Source organism: Pelodiscus sinensis, chromosome 1 (assembly GCF_052426305.1).
Source record: "Pelodiscus sinensis isolate ZL-2025 chromosome 1, ASM5242630v1, whole genome shotgun sequence".
Taxonomy (NCBI): domain Eukaryota; kingdom Metazoa; phylum Chordata; order Testudines; family Trionychidae; genus Pelodiscus; species Pelodiscus sinensis.
Genome location: NC_143052.1, coordinates 361,779,044 through 361,796,861, shown reverse-complemented (window position 1 = coordinate 361,796,861; position 17,818 = coordinate 361,779,044). Strand labels below are relative to the sequence as shown.

Here is a 17,818-nt window from a genome sequence, read left to right as displayed (position 1 = left end):
CAGGCCATATGTGGGCAGTCGGAGGGGCAGGGAGATGACAGGAGATGACTCCTTGCTGGAATCTATCCCCCTCTCTGACCAGTTAACACCTGCCCAGCAGACAGGTTTCTCTGCCAACTCTCTCCTTGCTCTTTGTCTCTGCCCTGCAAAAACACACACAAATGAACAATACTGGTGGGCAAATGAAAGTGCCATATCCTCAGTTTCACTTCCCCTTCCTTGTTCTTGGGCGTTTCCTGTTAGCTTGCTCCAAATTCAGGTCAAAGACCAAGCTTTCGTTCAGCATATAAACACCAAGAAGTATTTCACCCCAGTGCCGCTCCCTGGGATTTGAGATACAGCTGGGACATCACAAATAGAGACACTCAGATGAGAGAAGGTGAGTAAGCATCTGAAATACAATTTGTAGAGGGACTTGAGGTCATAGAGTGATAGGGTTAGAAGAGGCCTCAGGAGATCATTGAGTCCAACTAAAAGCAGGGCCAACCCTAACTAAATCATCCCAGCCAGGGCTTTTGTCAAACTGGGATTTAAAAACCTCTAGGGATGAAGATTCTAAGATCTCCCTAGATCAGTGTTTCCCAATTTTATTTGTCCATGGAACCCTTTTCAGCTTTTCAAAATTTCAAGGAACCTCTAGGTTTGTCAAAAAAAAAAAAAAAAAAAAAAAAGGGAGGTGGGGGGAGAGGGACCCACCAATTCATGAAAATCCTCACCAATGCATGAAAATCACATTCCTTCCCCAAGACCTCCCACCCCTTCCTTGAGGCCTCATCCTCTCTGTTCCCCTCCTCTCCATCACTTGCTATCCCCAACCCTTATACACTCTCAGGGTATGTCTACACTACAAAGTTAATTCGCACTAACAGCCGTTAGTTCGAATTAACTTTCATAGGCGCTACACAGGCAAACTTAATTTGAACTAGCAGAGCGCTTAATTCGAACGAGGTAAACCTCATTCCACGAGGACTAACACCTAGTTCGAATTAAGTAGTTTGAATTAAGGGCTGTGTAGCCACTTAATTCGAACTAGTGGGAGGCTAGCCCTCCTCAGCTTGCCCTGGTGGCCACTCTGGGCACCACCAGGGAAACTCTTCTGCTCCCCTCCCGGCCCCGGAGCCCTTAAAGGGGCACGGGCTGGCTACAGTGCCTGTGCCAGGTGCAAGCCGGCCAGCACCCAGCCAGCAGACCCTGCACCTGGCACGGCACGAGCCAGCCACCCGCTGCCACCCAACCCTCCGCCTCTTCCCGGGACCAGGCTGGCGGCTCCCAGGAGCCTGCCAGGTCCACAAGAGGCGGGCGCCCACCTGGTCTAGTGCGGACATCGTGGACCTCATCCACGACCTCTGCACTAGGCACAGAAAACTGGCCGTCTAGGGTAGGATAGCTGCCAGCCTGGCCACCCAGGAGCAGGAGTGCATGAAAATCAAGGTGGTCCAGTGAGACCCCCGACCCTGAGTCCTGAGCTTAGAATGGCCGTACTGGGTCAGACCAAAGGTCCATCTAGCCCAGTAGCCTGTCTTCCGACGGCGGCCAACACTAGGGGGATGGAGGGGATGGACCGAAGACAATGACCAAGCCATTTGTCTCGTGCCATCCATCTCCAGCCTGCCACAGAGGCCAGGGACACCATTTCTACCCCCTGGCTAATAGCACTCCATGGACCCAACCTCCATGACTTTATCTCACTTCTCTTTAAACTCTGTTCTAGTTCTAGCCTTCACAGCCTCCTGCAGCAAGGAGTTCCACAGGTTCACAGAATCATAGACTAATAGGACTGGAAGGGACCTCAAGAGGTCATCGAGTCCAGCCCCCCGCCCTCAAGGCAGGACCAAGCTCCGTCTACACCATCCCTGACAGATGTCTATCTAATTTGTTCTTAAATATCTCCAGAGAGGGAGATTCCACCACCTCCCTTGGCAATTTATTCCAATATTTGACCACCCTGACAGTTAGGAATTTTTTCCTAATGTCCAATCTAAACCTCCCCTGCTGCACTTTAAGCCCATTACTCCTTGTCCTGTCCTCAGAAACCAAGAGGAACACATTTTCGCCTTCCTCCTTGTGACACCCTTTTAGATATTTGAAAACCGCTATCATGTCCCCCCTTAATCTTCTTTTTTCCAAACTAAACAAGCCCAGTTCATGAAGCCTGGCTTCATAGGTCATGTTCTCTAGGCCTTTAATCATTCTTGTCGCTCTTCTCTGTACCCTTTCCAATTTCTCCACATCTTTCTTGAAATGTGGCACCCAGAACTGGACACAGTACTCCAGCTGAGGCCTAACTAGTGCAGAGTAGAGCGGCAGAATGACTTCACGAGTTTTGCTTACAACACACCTGTTGATACAACCTAGAATCATATTTGCTTTTTTTGCAACAGCATCACACTGTTGACTCATATTCAACTTGTGGTCCACTATGACCCCTAGATTCCTTTCCGCCATGCTCCTTCCTAGACAGTCGCTTCCCATCTTGTATGTATGGAACTGATTGTTCCTTCCTAAGTGGAGCACTTTGCATTTCTCTTTATTAAACCTCATCCTGTTTACCTCTGACCATTTCTCTAACTTGCTAAGGTCATTTTGAATTATGTCCCTATCCTCCAAAGAAGTTGCAACCCCACCCAGTTTGGTATGATCTGCAAACTTAATAAGCGTACTCTCTATCCCAATATCTACATCATTGATGAAGATATTGAACAGTACGGGTCCCAAAACAGACCCTTGAGGAACTCCACTTGTTATCCCTTTCCAGCAGGATTTAGAACCGTTAACTATTGCTTTGTTGACTATTTGCTTTGTGAAGAAGAACTTTCTGTTATTAGTTTGAAGCCTGCTACCCATTCATTTCATTTGGTGTCCTCTAGTCCTTCTATTATGGGAACTAATGAAGAACTTTTCTTTATGCACCCTCTCCACACCACTCATGCTTTTATAGACCTATATCATATCCCCCCTCAGTCTCCTCTTTCTAAGCTGAGAAGTCCCAGTCTTCATATGGGACCTGTTCCAAACCCCTGATCATTTTAGTTGCCCTCCCCTCTCCCACCTCCTTTTCCCAGTTTCCCCGAGTTTTGTTCAATAAAGAGAGTTTCTATTTTTGAACACACATGTCCTTTATTTTGTACATCAGGAAGGGGGGGCTAGGGAGGGGTAAGTGGAAGGAGGTGAGGGAGGAATGGGGTACGAGCCCCCGATGGGGAGGACTGGGGTGGCTCTGCGGGCTCCTCGGGGTGGAAGCTCTCCTGCAGTCCCCTGATTGACCCCCCCCTCCCCGGATGGCAGCCTGCGGCAAGTGCAGCCAGGCTGATGGCCGAGTGCTGTGATGTGCCGAGTATGGGCACTCAGGGCACTCCAAGCCAGGACTGCTTTGCTGTCCCTCATCGAGTTAGACAAGTGAGCAGGGAACCCCTGAGAACTGTCTGTCCAGAGTGGGGGGGTCGGGTCCCTTTAAGCACAGCCCTCGGCTAGCCTGAGACAGCAGCTCCACGCTCTAAGTCCTAATCTGATGCCCTGCCGGTACTGCTTCCGGCCATCCTTAACCCCGGTTCAGAGTCCACTCAATGTGGACATGCTAGTTCGAATTAGCAAAACGCTAATTCGAACTAGTTTTTAGGTCTAGATGCACTAGTTCAAATTAGCTTAGTTCGAATTAGTGCTGTAGTGTACACATACCCTCTGTGTGTCATATTGGCTTGCACAAATAGCCAACACAGTAAACTCCAAGAGAGCCCCCAAAGACCACAAAATCAGATAAGGATTGAAGATGCCAACCAGGTTTATTGATAGCCAGATTTTTTGTTAAGCAAAGTACAGTAATAGTTGTCAGTAGACTCTACCAAATTACTATGCATATGTAACTCCTGACAATGGACCAACTCAGTCAACCAACCAACTCATGGCTGGACAAAGACAACTCTTTGTGGTACATTTTTATACACAGGTACAAACAAGTTGCACATCACTCCTGGACTGTGTCTACACTGGGCCACTTATTCCAGAAAAGCAGCTGCTTTTCCGAAATAAGCTGCAAGCTGTCTACACTGGCCCCTTGAATTTCCGGAAAAGCAGTAACGATTTACTGTAAGAAATCAGCTGCTTCTCCGGAAAAACTATGATGCTCCCGCTCAGGCAAAAGTCCTTTTTCCGGAAAACTGTTCTGGAAAAGGGCCAGTGTAGACAGCACAGTAGTCTTTTCTGCAAAAAAGCCCTTTTCCGGAAAAGCGTCCGTGGCCAATGTAGACGCGCTTTTCCGGAAAAGAGCCCCGAGCGTCATTTTCGCAATCGGGGCTTTTTTCCGGAAAAGACTACTGGGCTGTCTACACTGGCCCTTTTCCAGAACAGTGTTCCGGAATAAGGACTTATGCCCGAGCGGGAGCAGAATAGTTTTTCCGGAATAGCGGCTGATTTTGTACAGTAGAGCATCGTTGCTTTTCCGGAAATTCAAGGGCCAGTGTAGACAGCTCGCAGCTTATTCCGGAAAAGTGGCTGATTTTCCGGAATAAGAGGCCCAGTGTAGACGCACCCATGGTGTGGGCCCGTAGCATCTACCTGATCATTATGTTATTTTTGCATTGCATCTTTCCTCAAGGTCTCAGCAAGCTGCCAGAGATGCCGCCCCCTGGAAGTGCCCTGTTGGTTCTGCTCTTGAGTGCTGCCATTCTGCCACTCTCAGGCTCCTATGTTCTAATTCACCAAACTAGCTCAGGAGGCCAGTGCCAAGATGCTTGTGAGAATCGTGGTTATGATTACACCTGGTGCAAGCAGATAGGCGGCAACAAGAAGAAATGGGACTACTGCTCCTTAGAGCCAGGTTTGGATGCCTTTGGCAAACAGTGTGCAACTGCCTGCGAGCTCTGGGGAGCTGATTACAACAGCTGCTATTTCAAGAATGGTAAATGGGGCTACTGTGGACTGTTTACCAGATTTTATCATGCCAGGTATTCCCAAAGCAACAAGCTGTGTGTCACCCAGTGCCGAGCAACCCAGGGCATTTTCCAATGCAATACACTTGAGGGCATCGAACCCTGTGCCCCCTATCCTGATGTGACCACCAGAGGCCTTCCCTGCCACAGCAACTACCGATGTGCCCACTATGGGCACAGTGAATACCGGTGCCACACTGGTGAAGAAGACGAGAGCTGGGGATACTGTGGGAAGAAGAGCCTGGATGAATGTGTGTGGATTGCCCACCAGACCAATGCTTCACAGGCAGAGTTCTGCATACTTAGCTATGGCCAAGGAGGACAGCAGATCACTTTCCGCAGAGAGAGGCAACACAACTTGGTTCATCCTGCCACAGAGGAGTTCCAAAATGCCACCTACCTTATTGACAGCATTACCTCCAGCACCAGCATCCCTGACCCTTGGGTCCTGGGCTCAGTGCGTCTACAGAAGCTGGAAGGAATCTTTTGTAAGGGCATCAACTACACTAACCTGGAGGTGCAAATAAGCAAATCCACACAGTTATATTTGCCCATCGCTCGAGTCCTCTTCCCAAAGACCCTGGAGGCTGATGAATTCCTGCGCTTAGCGCTGTACACTAGTCTCCACAGTGCCTTTTACCCGCCTGCTTACGTCATTGTACTAACTCTTCGTGACCCAATGTTGTGCTCCATTAACACCAGCGACATGCAAAACTCATCCTACAGGCTCCATGCTTGACACTGTCTATTTTGTGTTGCTGACTTCCCACATGATCACCACTCATTCAGATACTGCACTATCACCTCTTATCATCTCTCTGTAAAGAGGGAGCAGAAAAAGCTCAAAATTATTCATGGTGTGCTGAACAGTGAATCAAATACTGATGATTCCGAAACTGCATTCAGAGAGCTGCCTATTGGTAGTAGTTCACTTTTCACAGTCCTTCATGCAGGGTTGTACTATACTGAATCTGCTTGTCCACTAGTTGTATTAGCCTCTCTCCATATGAGCTTGTATTTGTGAAGTAATTATAATCTCCCCTTGGCATACGAGACACATTTCAAATAAAGGAAAAAAAATCTGTGATTGTTTACTGTAATTACCTATTTACATGCAGACAGGCCTGGTGATGGGGGGCAGTTTGTGCTTTGAAGGGGCCCTGGGCTCCCACTTGCTGCTACTGTGGCAGTGCCCAGAACCCTGAACCCTTTGAATCACTGCTGGAGTGCCATGCACTTTGTGCAGTTATGAAGGCTGGGGTGGGCAAGAGACACGTGCCACGTTCTGGGTGGCATGGAGGGCTGGCTGCCCTGGGCTAGCCTTTGTCCCTGCCCATTCTGGGAGCACGGCACCAGCCTCCCCACCTTGCCCAGGGGCGTGCAGAGGCTATTGGCTCCCCTGAATGCAGACAGAGTTGCCAGATGGTTTAACAAAAAATACCAAACACTCCCCCCCCGCCCCCACACACACACACACACACACACACAAACACCGGGGAAAAATTCTGTTGAGGAAAAAAAAAGGGGGAGACCAAAGTTGTTAAGCAAACAAAAAAAAGGGGGGGGAGGAGCCAAAGTTATTAAGCAAAAGGTGCACCACTCCCTTCAGTTTGGGACCATACACTAACCCACAATGCACCCACCACTCCCCGAGCCAGGCCTTCCACAGCATCCCCCATTCCAATGCACTCATCCCTGCCTCACACCCAGTCCCCCCCCAGTGTTCCCCCATCCCAATGTACTCATCCCTGCCTCACATCCAGTCTCCCCTAGTGCCCCCCCATCCCAGTGCACTCCCCCAGAGCTAGGCATCCCCAGCGTTGGGAGCCCCCGCCCCAATCATATCTCCCTCTGCCCCCCCGGAGAGCCAGGCACTGCAGGAATGGGAGGGCCAGGTAAGTTAATCTTACTTTTAAAGTGGCTGCTCCTACAATACGTGCACGCAGCAGGCAGCCCCTGTGCAAGCCTGGGATCCTGCTGGACACACACATCCTGCCACAAGGAGATGCCGGCCAGATGCCCTTCCATTGGCATTAATGAGCATGAGGGCAAGCCCGAATCGAAAAACTGGACTCAGCCCATATGAAATCCTGACAGGGCGCCTGATGCAATTACCAGCAGCGCCCCCGCTGACCCTTGCAAAGATGGACATTCATTTAATGGATGATATCATGCTTAAGTATTGCCAGACATTAATGAAGTGTGTTAGGTCCTTTTATTCACAGGTAAAAGAAGAGTTACCCAAAGACCCTGAGCAACCGTGCCATCTGTTGGAACCCGGTGACTGGGTCTACATAAAGGTCCATCAGCGAAAGACTGCTCTAGCCCCATACTGGAAAGGCCCTTACCAGGTCCTGCTAACCACCAACACCGCTGTGAAGTGCCAAGGGCTGCCTACCTGGACCCATGCTTCTCACTATAAAAGGACCCCTCCACCTCGAGATGACTCGACTTCGACTACTGATGGGTTTGTCCCTCTTTCTGGTCCTGTTCCTTCTCCTGCTGAATAGCAGAAAACGAGGGCAAGGTGAAGTGCTAGTAACCTCTCCCTTGCCCACTAACAGAACTACTATACCTCTGGTATATGCCAGAAGGACCAAAATGTTACAGGGTGATGTGCTAGCAACCTCTCTCCTGCATGATGCTGAATTGCTACTATTTCAAGAAAGAAGAAGAAAAATTAGCTCCCCTGACACTGCCAGGCTACGTCTACACTGGCCCCTCTTCTGGAAGGGGCATGTAAATTTCACGAGTCGTCGTAGGGAAATCCGCGGGGGATTTAAATATCCCCCGCGGCATTTAAATTAAAATGTCCGCCGCTTTTTTCCGGCTTTTAAAAAAGCCGGAAAAGAGCGTCTAGACTGGCCCCGATCCTCCGGAAAAAGTGCCCTTTTCCGGAGGGTCTTCCATGTAGGAATAAGACCCTCCGGAAAAGGGCACTTTTTCCGGAGGATCGGGGCCAGTCTAGACGCTCTTTTCCGGCTTTTTTAAAAGCTGGAAAAAAGCGGCGGACATTTTTATTTAAATGCCGCGGGGGATATTTAAATCCCCCGCGGATTTCCCTACGACGACTCGTGAAATTTACATGCCCCTTCCGGAAGAGGGGCCAGTGTAGACGTAGCCCCACAGTCCAGAACTTTTTAACAACAAAGGACATTAAGAACTGGCCCTGGTGGAAAAGGAGGAGCATTATACACTGGCAAGGAGGGACTTGTGGGACCCGCAGTTGGGAGTGTGGTGTTGAGTGGTTTGGTAGGTTTCTTCCAGGAGCTGCGATCTGTGCTTATGGGCAAATACCAGCAGAATGTACTGCACTCCCCAATTGTCTTTCAGACCAAAAACACCTTGATGCCACTGTCCTTACTATCTCCTCCACCTCCACTGCCATTCCGGTAACATCCCCAAATACTGATGATACTATGTATTTGTCAGCCAACGGTCAGGGCAGTGAGTGGTGTGTGTGTGTGCTATACACCCGAGACTTCAACTGCTGAGACCGGGGTCCCTTGCAGTGGGCAACCTGGAGGAGGTTGACGGGCGCCCCAATAAGTTTACAGGGAAAGCTTATTACACTTCAGATTTTAGCTGCTAGAATCCGTGATTCCTTCGCAGCGGGCAGCCTGGGGGAGGCTGAGAAGTGCCCCAACGGATCTGCCACCTGGGAGTGACACAAATCCAAACACTCAAGCTCTCCCTATATCTGTCCCTTAAGACCGGCTGAAGTTCTTTTAAATTGTGCCTGGTTCTGTTACAGCAACTGAAGGAGTCAGGTTAAAGCTTAAACAGTTACAGGTTTATTGAGGAAGCTTATAAATCATATGGTTGCAATGGCTATTGTTCTATTTCTTAACTGGTGGCAAATATATATGTATATATATATAGATCTTAAAAAAATGGTTACAAAGAAAATAAAGACAGAAAATAGAGAATAATGGTACCAAATGACAGCTTAATCTTTAAAGAGCTCTATTCTATGCATGCACTAAAACAAAAGGACACATACGGGTACAATTTTTACCCCCTTCTGCGTCGCTCAGTCCCAGCGTGTCGGGCCAGGATCGGTCCCTCAATTCCTCGGAAAGACGAAAATACGAGGGGGCGTCCCTGGGGACCTCGGGAGGTCAAACACCTACCCTGACCAGCAGGCAGATGGTAGATTGACACTCAGAGTGAGGCTATGTCTAGACTGCAGGCTTCTTTCGAAAGAGGCTCTTTCGAAAGATGCTTTCGAAAGAGCCTCTTTCGAAAGATCGCGTCTAGACTGCAGGCGGATCTTTCGATAGAGGAAATCCGCTTTTTCGAAAGAGAGCACCCAGCGAGTCTGGATGCTCTCTTTCGAAGACGGCCTCTTTACATTGAAGAACGCCTTCTTTCGAAAGAGGAACTTTCGAAAGAAGGCGTTCTTCCTCGTGAAACGAGGTTTACCGCCATCGAAAGAAAAGCCGCGTTCTTTCGAAATAATTTCGAAAGAACGCGGCTTGAGTCTGGACGCAGGGGAAGTTTTTTTGGGAAAAGGCTACTTTTCCCGAAAAAACCCCTGAGTCTGGACACGGCCTGAGTGTGCTTCTGGATGCATCTTTATACCCGTGGGGTCACGTATTTCTCTTTCTTATCTGTGATGCCAAATGGTGCTGGTCTGTCTTTTGTGACACCAGTTCTTACAAGGAAGTTGTGAACTTAATTTACACTTGTAAGAGAGAGTTGAGAGGATTAAATTGGAAGTACTGGGCATTCTTTTCTCAGTGGGGGATTCCTCTCCTAGGGACGGCTGTGTGTGTTCGTATCAACATGGGTGCCAGCCGGGCACTTCTTGCAGCCTCGCGCTCAGCTTATTGCCTTAATCGTTCTCTCCTCATATCCATGTTTTCAGCTTACTCAGAGTCAGAGAAAACTCGCATATCCTGATCTCGCATCAAAGCAGATCAAAGCTTAATGGCTATGCTGATTTTCCTTATTGTTCCTTCTCTGCCCTGTATACAGACATCTCAGAGGGCAAGCAAGATTGATGGGGGGGGGGGTCTGTCTGGCTACAGTAGTCTGATGAAATCCAATGGCCAAGGCCTTCGCATCTGAGTGACTTAGCTAAGTATTGTCTTGAAAATCTATTTTTCAAGGTTCTAAATTTTTCATTTGAGCGAACAATTGAATGGAAGTCAGATGGATCAGTAGAAATAGGGGTTTATGATATTACTGTACATGAACATGAGCCATAAAATTCTAGCATTGAGGTTAGGGGGTTTTCTGATGGGGTTGACATGATGGCCATCACCGGAGTTTGTAGTTTGTTGACGGGAAGGGGGCCCTATTGTTATTTGGTTACCCAATTAGCAAATGGCCAAATTCAGACTCAGAGAATGTGTTTGCCTAATGGAAATGTTACCTGTACTAAGATAATTCCCCTAACTAATAATCTTACCTATGCTATATTGCAATATACGCCTTCTTATGCTATTGATATTAGTGTTGCTCAAAATTATATTAGAGTTTTTAATCAACAGATGTGGTACGATACTGTGTCTAAAATAGATGATGAGTTAGGATATCGATGGACCATAGTTAATGCCACACTAGGGACTGTAAAATTTACACTGCCTTTGCCCAGCTTTCAGGTTACCTCTTTGTATCCTAACTGTTCTAAGGGGGCTGCCATTCGGTTAGCACAACAGAGGGCTTGGGTTTCCACTAGGAGGAAAAGGGACTTGGGAGACCGCCTGTGGGATGGTTCCAATAGTGCAGCAGCAGTGTGGAACATATACAGGGGCCAACAACATGAGGAAAGGCTGGGACAGATAGAGGAAGCCACTAGGCTTATTACTGGAGCACAGCTAACCCAAGTTCAGGCTGGAATTGGTGAATTGCATGTTATCTCCGCCCTCAGCTCAATGACCCAGGACTTGCTGACAAAGATGATATTGGATATCACTGAGGCAGAGAAGGTATTGCAGTGGGATCTGGCTTGTTCAGAAATTCAGGATTTCTTGAATGACCAGCTGATGGCCATCCGGAGTGATCTTGAACATCAGACCTGGCCCACTGCCCTTGCAAATGCCTCGGGGATACCGTCAGAACTGTGGCCATGGAGACATACTTGGGAGATTTTCAGGGTGCAGATGCAGGCACTCACAGTGCTCCTTCCAAGCATACAGGCCGGTTCCGTTGGGAGGATGCGTGTGGGACTGGGTGATTCACCGAGACATCTGGGAAATTAAACCACCTGGTGCGCCCAGCCGTTTCATAGTCAGTGCTACTGGAATAACACCTGATATTTGAATAGGGATAGGAAATCAATGGATGCTTTGGCCTTTAGAACCACCACAGCTTCAGTGCATACGAAAGCTGAGACCAGGGGAAGTTGTAACTGTGCATGACAGCATTTGTTGGGAAGGTATGGGACAAGGATACACCCTAACAGGACATTTGCTCTTTCGGGCCAATGATAGCTGCGTACATGTTAACACCACCACCTTACAAGACATGCACTTTCATCTCACCACTGTTATGGGAAATCATGTCATTTATTGGCCCGCAGACAAGGTCCTATGAACAACCCTTAGATTCCAAATACCCCTTGATTGGACTACCCTAGTACCTGACCGATTCCAAAATGTACTTTCACTTATACCAGAGGTCCAGAAAATCTCTGAATTACAGGGTCAAATTCACATTCTCCAAAATACCTATCAAATAGAGGCACATACTTTCCACACAGTCTATAGAACATCCCTCCTGTGTAATAATTATGATGTATCATGTTATGTAACTAAGGCTATGCAGCAACCCCATTATAGAATTATTGCGGGGATATTAATGATTGTATTGCTTTTGCTTATTATAGGATTATTTTATTGTTAGTATGGAGGATGTACTAATGGAAATAGTTTTCATGTTCATATTAATCATGTATTACCATTACAACCAATCCATACCTGTGAGGTCAATCCTCTCGATGTTAAAACAGAAATACAATGTTTAATGAATATAGAGATTTGAAGGAGTAGTTGTGCCTAGAGCACAAAAGGGGGGAGTGTGGAAGCAGGACTAAGGGAGAGAGGATTTGGGTGGCCATTTCAGGGTTTGTCAGTAGCAGAGCAAGAGTCTGGTTCACTCTGACTCCTGCTAACGCGAGAGCTAGAAAAGACGCTGCTTTCGCCTCTCTGCCTCGCTCTCCAAGATAAGAGTGGAATGCTGACCTCAGTGAGAACCTTGGGTCTGGCCACAAAAACTCATCACCTATTAAACCATCTTGTTAGTCTTTAAAGTGCTACATAGTCCTGTTTTTTGTTGGAGATAAGACAGTGTCTGATGGGAACTGAGTGGGCAGGGAAGTAATTGTTTAATGTTATATGTAACAGAAAGGTATATATATTGGTTTTTAATTGGTTTGCATTTGAAGATCCACTTATGCTGTCTTCCCTTGCAATATTGCTAGAATAAACTGCCTTTGGCAACTTGTTGCTTAAACACAACGCAGAGCGAAGGCTCGTTATCTTCCACACTATTGTTTCAACTAAATTGACCGGTACTGACATTACTGATCTCTAATTGCTGGGACTGCCTCTAGAGCCCTTTTAAAATATTGGCGTTACATTGGCTATATTCTAGTCACTGGGTACAGAAGCTGATTTAAAGGATAGGTTACAAACCATAGTTAATAGTTCCGCAATTTTACATCTGAGTTCTTTCAGGACCCTTGGATGAATACCATTCGGTCCCGGAGATTTGTTAACATTAAGTTTTTCTATTTGTTCCAAAACCTCCTCTAATGACACTTCAATCTGGGACAGTTCCTCAGATTCATCACCCACAAAGGATGGTGCAGATTTGGGAATCTCCCTAACGTCCTCAGCCGTGAAGACTGAAGCAAAGAAATCATTTAGTTTCTCTGCAATTACTTTATCGTCTTTAAGTGCTCCTTTTGTAGCTTGATCATTCAGGGGCTCCACTGGCTGTTTAGCAGGTTTCCTGGTTCTGATATACTTAAAAAACATTTTGCTACTACTTTCTGAGTTTTTGACTAGCTGTTCTTCAAACTCCTTTTTGGCTTTTCTTATTACATTTTTACACTTAATTTGGCAGTTTTTATGCTCGTTTCTATTTTCCTCACTAAGACATGACTTCCATTTTTTAAAAGATGCCTTTTTATCTCTCACTGCTTCCTTTACATGGTTGTGAAACCACAGTGGCTCTTTTTTAGTTCTTTTACTGTGTTTTTTAATTTGGGGTATACATTTAAGTTGGGCCTCTATTATGGTGTCTTTGAAAAGTTTCCATGCAGCTTGCAGGTATTTTACTTTAGTCACTGCACCTTTTAATTTCTGTTTAACTAACCTCCTCATTTTTGCATAGTTCCCCTTTCTGAAATTAAATGGCATAGTGTTGGGCTGCTGAGGTGTTCTTCCCACCCTCTGGAGGAGGGTTCCAACTATGGGAAGGTTGTTATCTTCTCAGGAGGGCCCTTAGGTGTCTAAGGCCAATACACACTTAGAGTGAGTCACATATAACACAATACAAACATGCAGAAACACAATGTTACAAAGTAGACAGTACCCCCACTAAGTCACAGCTACTCAAAAGAGAGATCTTGTGGCATTATGGATAGTTCTCAGAAAACACCCACTCAAAGTGCAGCAGCAGTCAAAAGAGCAAACAGAACTCATTAAGAAAGAGATTGAAAATTAGGCAGAGAATATCTTAGTGCCTTCATATAAATCTATGGTATGCCTACATCTTGAATACTGTGAGAAAATGTAGTTGACTCATGTAAAAAAAGATACCTTGGCATTGAAAAAAATTCAGAAAAGGCCAAGAAAAATAATTAAGGGTTTGGAATGGCTGCCATGAGCAGAGAGATTAATAAAACTGGAACTTTTCAGCTTGGAAAAGAGACAACTAAGGGAGGGGGGGCGGTATATGATAGAAGTCTCTAAAATCTTTACTGATGTGGAGAAAGTGAATAAAGAAGAGTTACTTATTCCCTTCCATACACAAGAATCAGGGTTCACCAAATGAAATTAATAGCAGATTTAAAACAAAAGGAAATACTTACGCACATTAAACTGACAGACAACCTGTGAAACTCCTTGCCAGAGGCTGCTGTGAAGGCCAAGACTATAAAAGGATTAGAAAGAAGAGCTAGATAAATTCATGGAGGACAGGTCCATCAATGGCCATGAGCCAGATTGGGCAGGGATGCTTTCCCTAGTCTTTATTTGTCAGATGCTGGGAATGGGTGACAGGGGATGGCTCAACTGATGATTACCTGTTCTGTTCATTCCCCCTGGAGCACCTGGCATTGGCCACTCTCAGAAGACAGAATATTGGGCTACGCGGACCTTTGGTCTGACCTAATATGGCTGTTCTTATGTAAGCTGCCCCATGGTACTTCATTCTCTTCCAGAAGGCTACGTTCAGCTACACTTTAAAAATCAGGAAACAGAAAGTTAAGGTGCATGCCACTCATGAGCCAGGAATCACTGTATGCCAATGTAATGTAACAGGTGGTCTGGGGCACTGCTGAGGGTCAAATCAGGGTGAACTGCTTAGAATGAGGGCTACTTGCAGCTCAAGACTGTGGGTCTCCCCCTTTAGGCTTCAAACCAGTCACGCAGAGACATCAGCTGCCACCTTAGCCAGCAAGAAGTCTCATAAGCAATCCCCTTAGACACACCAGCTTTATCTGTGCCACAATCAGCCCCACACCTTACACAGGTGAGAGGTTATAAACCCAATCTCACCAATTCTGAAGAGGTTCTCCGAGTTCCAAAGGACTAGTCACAGTCCCAGGTCAATTTACATCTCTCTTACCCAAAAGAGCACGCTGGGCTAGTCCTTTAGAATCTAACATCTAAAGGTTTATTAATAAAAAGAAAAAGTTGAGAGTAGGATTGTTAAAGAAAGCATATTGCATACATCAATCACCAACTTCTTGATGCAGGCTCTTAGCAGTGCGGGAATGCATCTATACTGCACTATTATTTTGAGACAACTAGTGTTATTTCGAAATAACAATGTGTGCGTCATCCTTTTCCAACAAGCAATTAGCGGTGCCTTGGTGAACTTTCCAGTGTGCATTGTCAGATAGAGGCAGTAAAGGGGGGAAGGGGGAGAAGGGGTACTTCAAAGCAGCAGCACAGATGAGCTGGGGATCAGCTGTGCAGACGCATTGAAACCCCAAGGCGGCGTTTCAAAGGGGCAGCGCCCTGGAGCCTGGGGTCAGCTGGGGACTCTTCAGCTGACCCTGGGCTCCACAAGGCGGCGTTTCGAAGGGGCAGCTACTGCACAGCTGATCCCTGGCTCAGCTGTGTGGCGCTGCCCCTTTAAAATGCCACCTTGGCATTTCAAAGGGATAGTACTGCACAGTTGCGAACCCGGGATCAGCGCCGTGGAGCTCGGGGTCAGCTGGGGATTCCCCAGCTGATCCTGGGTTCTGTGCAGCATGCAGCGCAGCATGGAGCCTGGGGTCAGCGGGGGACTCTGAGTCCCCCGCTGACTCCGGGCTCCATGGCTTTGAAATTCCACCACTGACACCAGTGATAATGGAGTTATTGGGGCAATGCTCTGGAACTCCTCCACAGGATGCTGGGGTAGCATGCCTCCTCTCTCTGTGCAATGTTGTCAGGGCAAGAAGCCTACCTGCACATCTTTGACATTCCCGGGTCTGCCCTTAGAGTATTCTGAGCACCCCTGGAAAAAAAAAGTAGTGGGTGCTGAGCACCTCCTAACAGCCAGCTCCCTCTCATCCACGGGGTCTCCCGCCTGCCGGTGACCCCACTGATCAACTCTCCTCCCCTCCCCAGCATGTCCTGTGATCAGTTATTCTGTGGCATGCAGGTGGTGCTGGGAGGGAGGGGCAGGAACAGGACACACTTGGGGGAGGGGGGCTGAACTGGGTGGGAAGAGGCAGCATGGGGCCAGGAAGAGATGGTGTGAGGGTTAGGACCTTGGAGAATGGAGGGAAGTGAGGCCTGGGACTGAGTGCCCCTTGTCAAAGGAAAAAGCTGCCACCTATGGAAATGAGGGAGAAATGTGGTTAAAGCAGTGCTCTCCAATCTTTTTACACCCAAGATCACTTTCTAAATGACAGAACAAGCCAAGATCTACAGCCCCATCCCTTCCTTAAAGCCCCACCCTCTCTATTCTCCTCCTCTCCATCACTTGCTATCCCCAATCTTTATACTGCTGGGCTGTGTCTAGACTGGGAAGTTTTTCCGGAAAATTAGCCGCTTTTCCGGAAAAACTTGCCAGCTGTCTACACTGGCCGCTTGACTTTCCGGAAAAGCACTGATGATTTCATGTAAGATCGTCAGTGCTTTTCCGGAAATACTATGCTGCTCCCGTTCAGGCAAAAGTCTTTTTCCAAAAGACTTTTGCGCAAAAGGGCCAGTGTAGACAGCGCAGTAGTGTTTTCAGCAAAAAAGCCCCAATCGCGAAAATGGCAATTGGGGCTTTTTTGCAGAAAAGCGCGTCTAGATTGGCCACGGATGCTTTTCCATAAAAAGTGCTTTTGCGGAAAAGCATCCTGCCAATCTAGACGTGCTTTTCCGAAAATGCTTTTAACGGAAAAGTTTTCTGTTAAAAGCATTTTCGGAAAATCATTCCAGTGTAGATGTGGCCCTGCTTTTTTTCCCCAATTCTTCTGTAGGAAGAAGTTTTTCCAACATTTGGCCTGTCTAGACTGGACCAATGTCAGGAAAAAACCCTTCTTTTGGAAGAAGGAAAGAGGAACATAGGGGTGACCGAAAGATCATGTTTGCTCTTCCACTAAAATAGGAAGAACAAACGCATCCCTGGATGAACAAGAGTTTTTCTGGGATATCTCCGGAAGCCTGAAAAACTCCTGGGCTGCGTCTAGACTGGCAATTTTTTCCATAAAAGCAGCTGCTTTTGCGCAAAAACTTGCCAGTTGTCTACATTCCAGAAATGTTTTTGCGCAAGAGGGCCAGTGTAGTGTGCTAAAAACTGTTTTGCGCAAAAAAACCCCGATGGCGAAAATGGAAATCGGGGCTTTCTTGCGCAAAACCACGTCTAGATTGGCACGGATGCTTTTCCACGAAAAGTGCTTTTGTGGAAAAGCGTCTGTGTCAATCTAGACGCTTTTTTCCGCAAATGCTTTTAACAGGAAAAACTTTTCCGTTAAAAGCATTTGCAGAAAATCATGCCAGTCTAGACGTACCCTTGCTGGGTTGAGACAGGATGTGTAGGCTCTGGGGTGGGAATGAGGGATTTGGGTTTGGGAAGGGGTGAGAAGTGCAAGCTGTGGGAGGAAATCTGGATGCAGGAGAAGGTGGATAAGGGGACACTGGCTTGGGGAGGGAGGGCTCCAGGCCAGGCAGTGTTGGGGTCAGATGTAGGGTTAGGGTTAGAGTTAGGGTTGCCAGGTATCCAGTTTTCTACCGGACAGTCTGGTATTTGCGCCCTCTGTCCAACAGAAAAATTCAGAAAATTCCGGACATTGCACGTCTGTTTTTTTCTGAATTTCCGGCTGGGCGCCGGATGGAAGCCTGGCAGAGGTGGGGGAGTGAATGGGAGGCGGGGCCACGATTGGCGCTGGGACTGTTCAAGGCCTCGTGATCGACCGATCGCGATCAACCGGTTGGTGACCATGGGGTTAAAGGAATCAAATACAATAATTGCAAAATTCTTAGATCAGGTTTACAGCAGTGATGGTATCAACTGCTAATTGATTAACTCTTTGCTTGCTCCCAAATTATTGGAAGGTCCTCAGTCCCATAGTTAGAATGCGCCCATTAGTCCACAGTCTGGAGATTACAGCAGGAAAGAGGCAAAATCGAGATGCCTCCAGAGCTTTTTATAGTGTCGGCTGTGAGGAGGGAAATGTTATTGTTTAAAAAAAGGCCTCAGCACAGGTAACAAGATGGAGTTTAGTGTCACAT

At 47.2% G+C, this 17,818-nt stretch overlaps 1 protein-coding gene across 1 annotated transcript; it reads left to right on the top strand.

Annotated features, from left to right (window-relative positions):
- The first annotated feature begins 239 nt into the window (after window positions 1-239).
- Window positions 240-6,010, top strand: LOC102462198 (uncharacterized). Its single transcript, XM_006128577.5, has 2 exons — window positions 240-379; window positions 4,592-6,010. The coding sequence occupies exons 1-2, from the start codon at window positions 370-372 to the stop codon at window positions 5,662-5,664; spliced, it is 1,083 nt and encodes a 360-aa protein (XP_006128639.2). The 5' UTR covers window positions 240-369; the 3' UTR covers window positions 5,665-6,010.
- The last annotated feature ends 11,808 nt before the right edge of the window (window positions 6,011-17,818 follow it).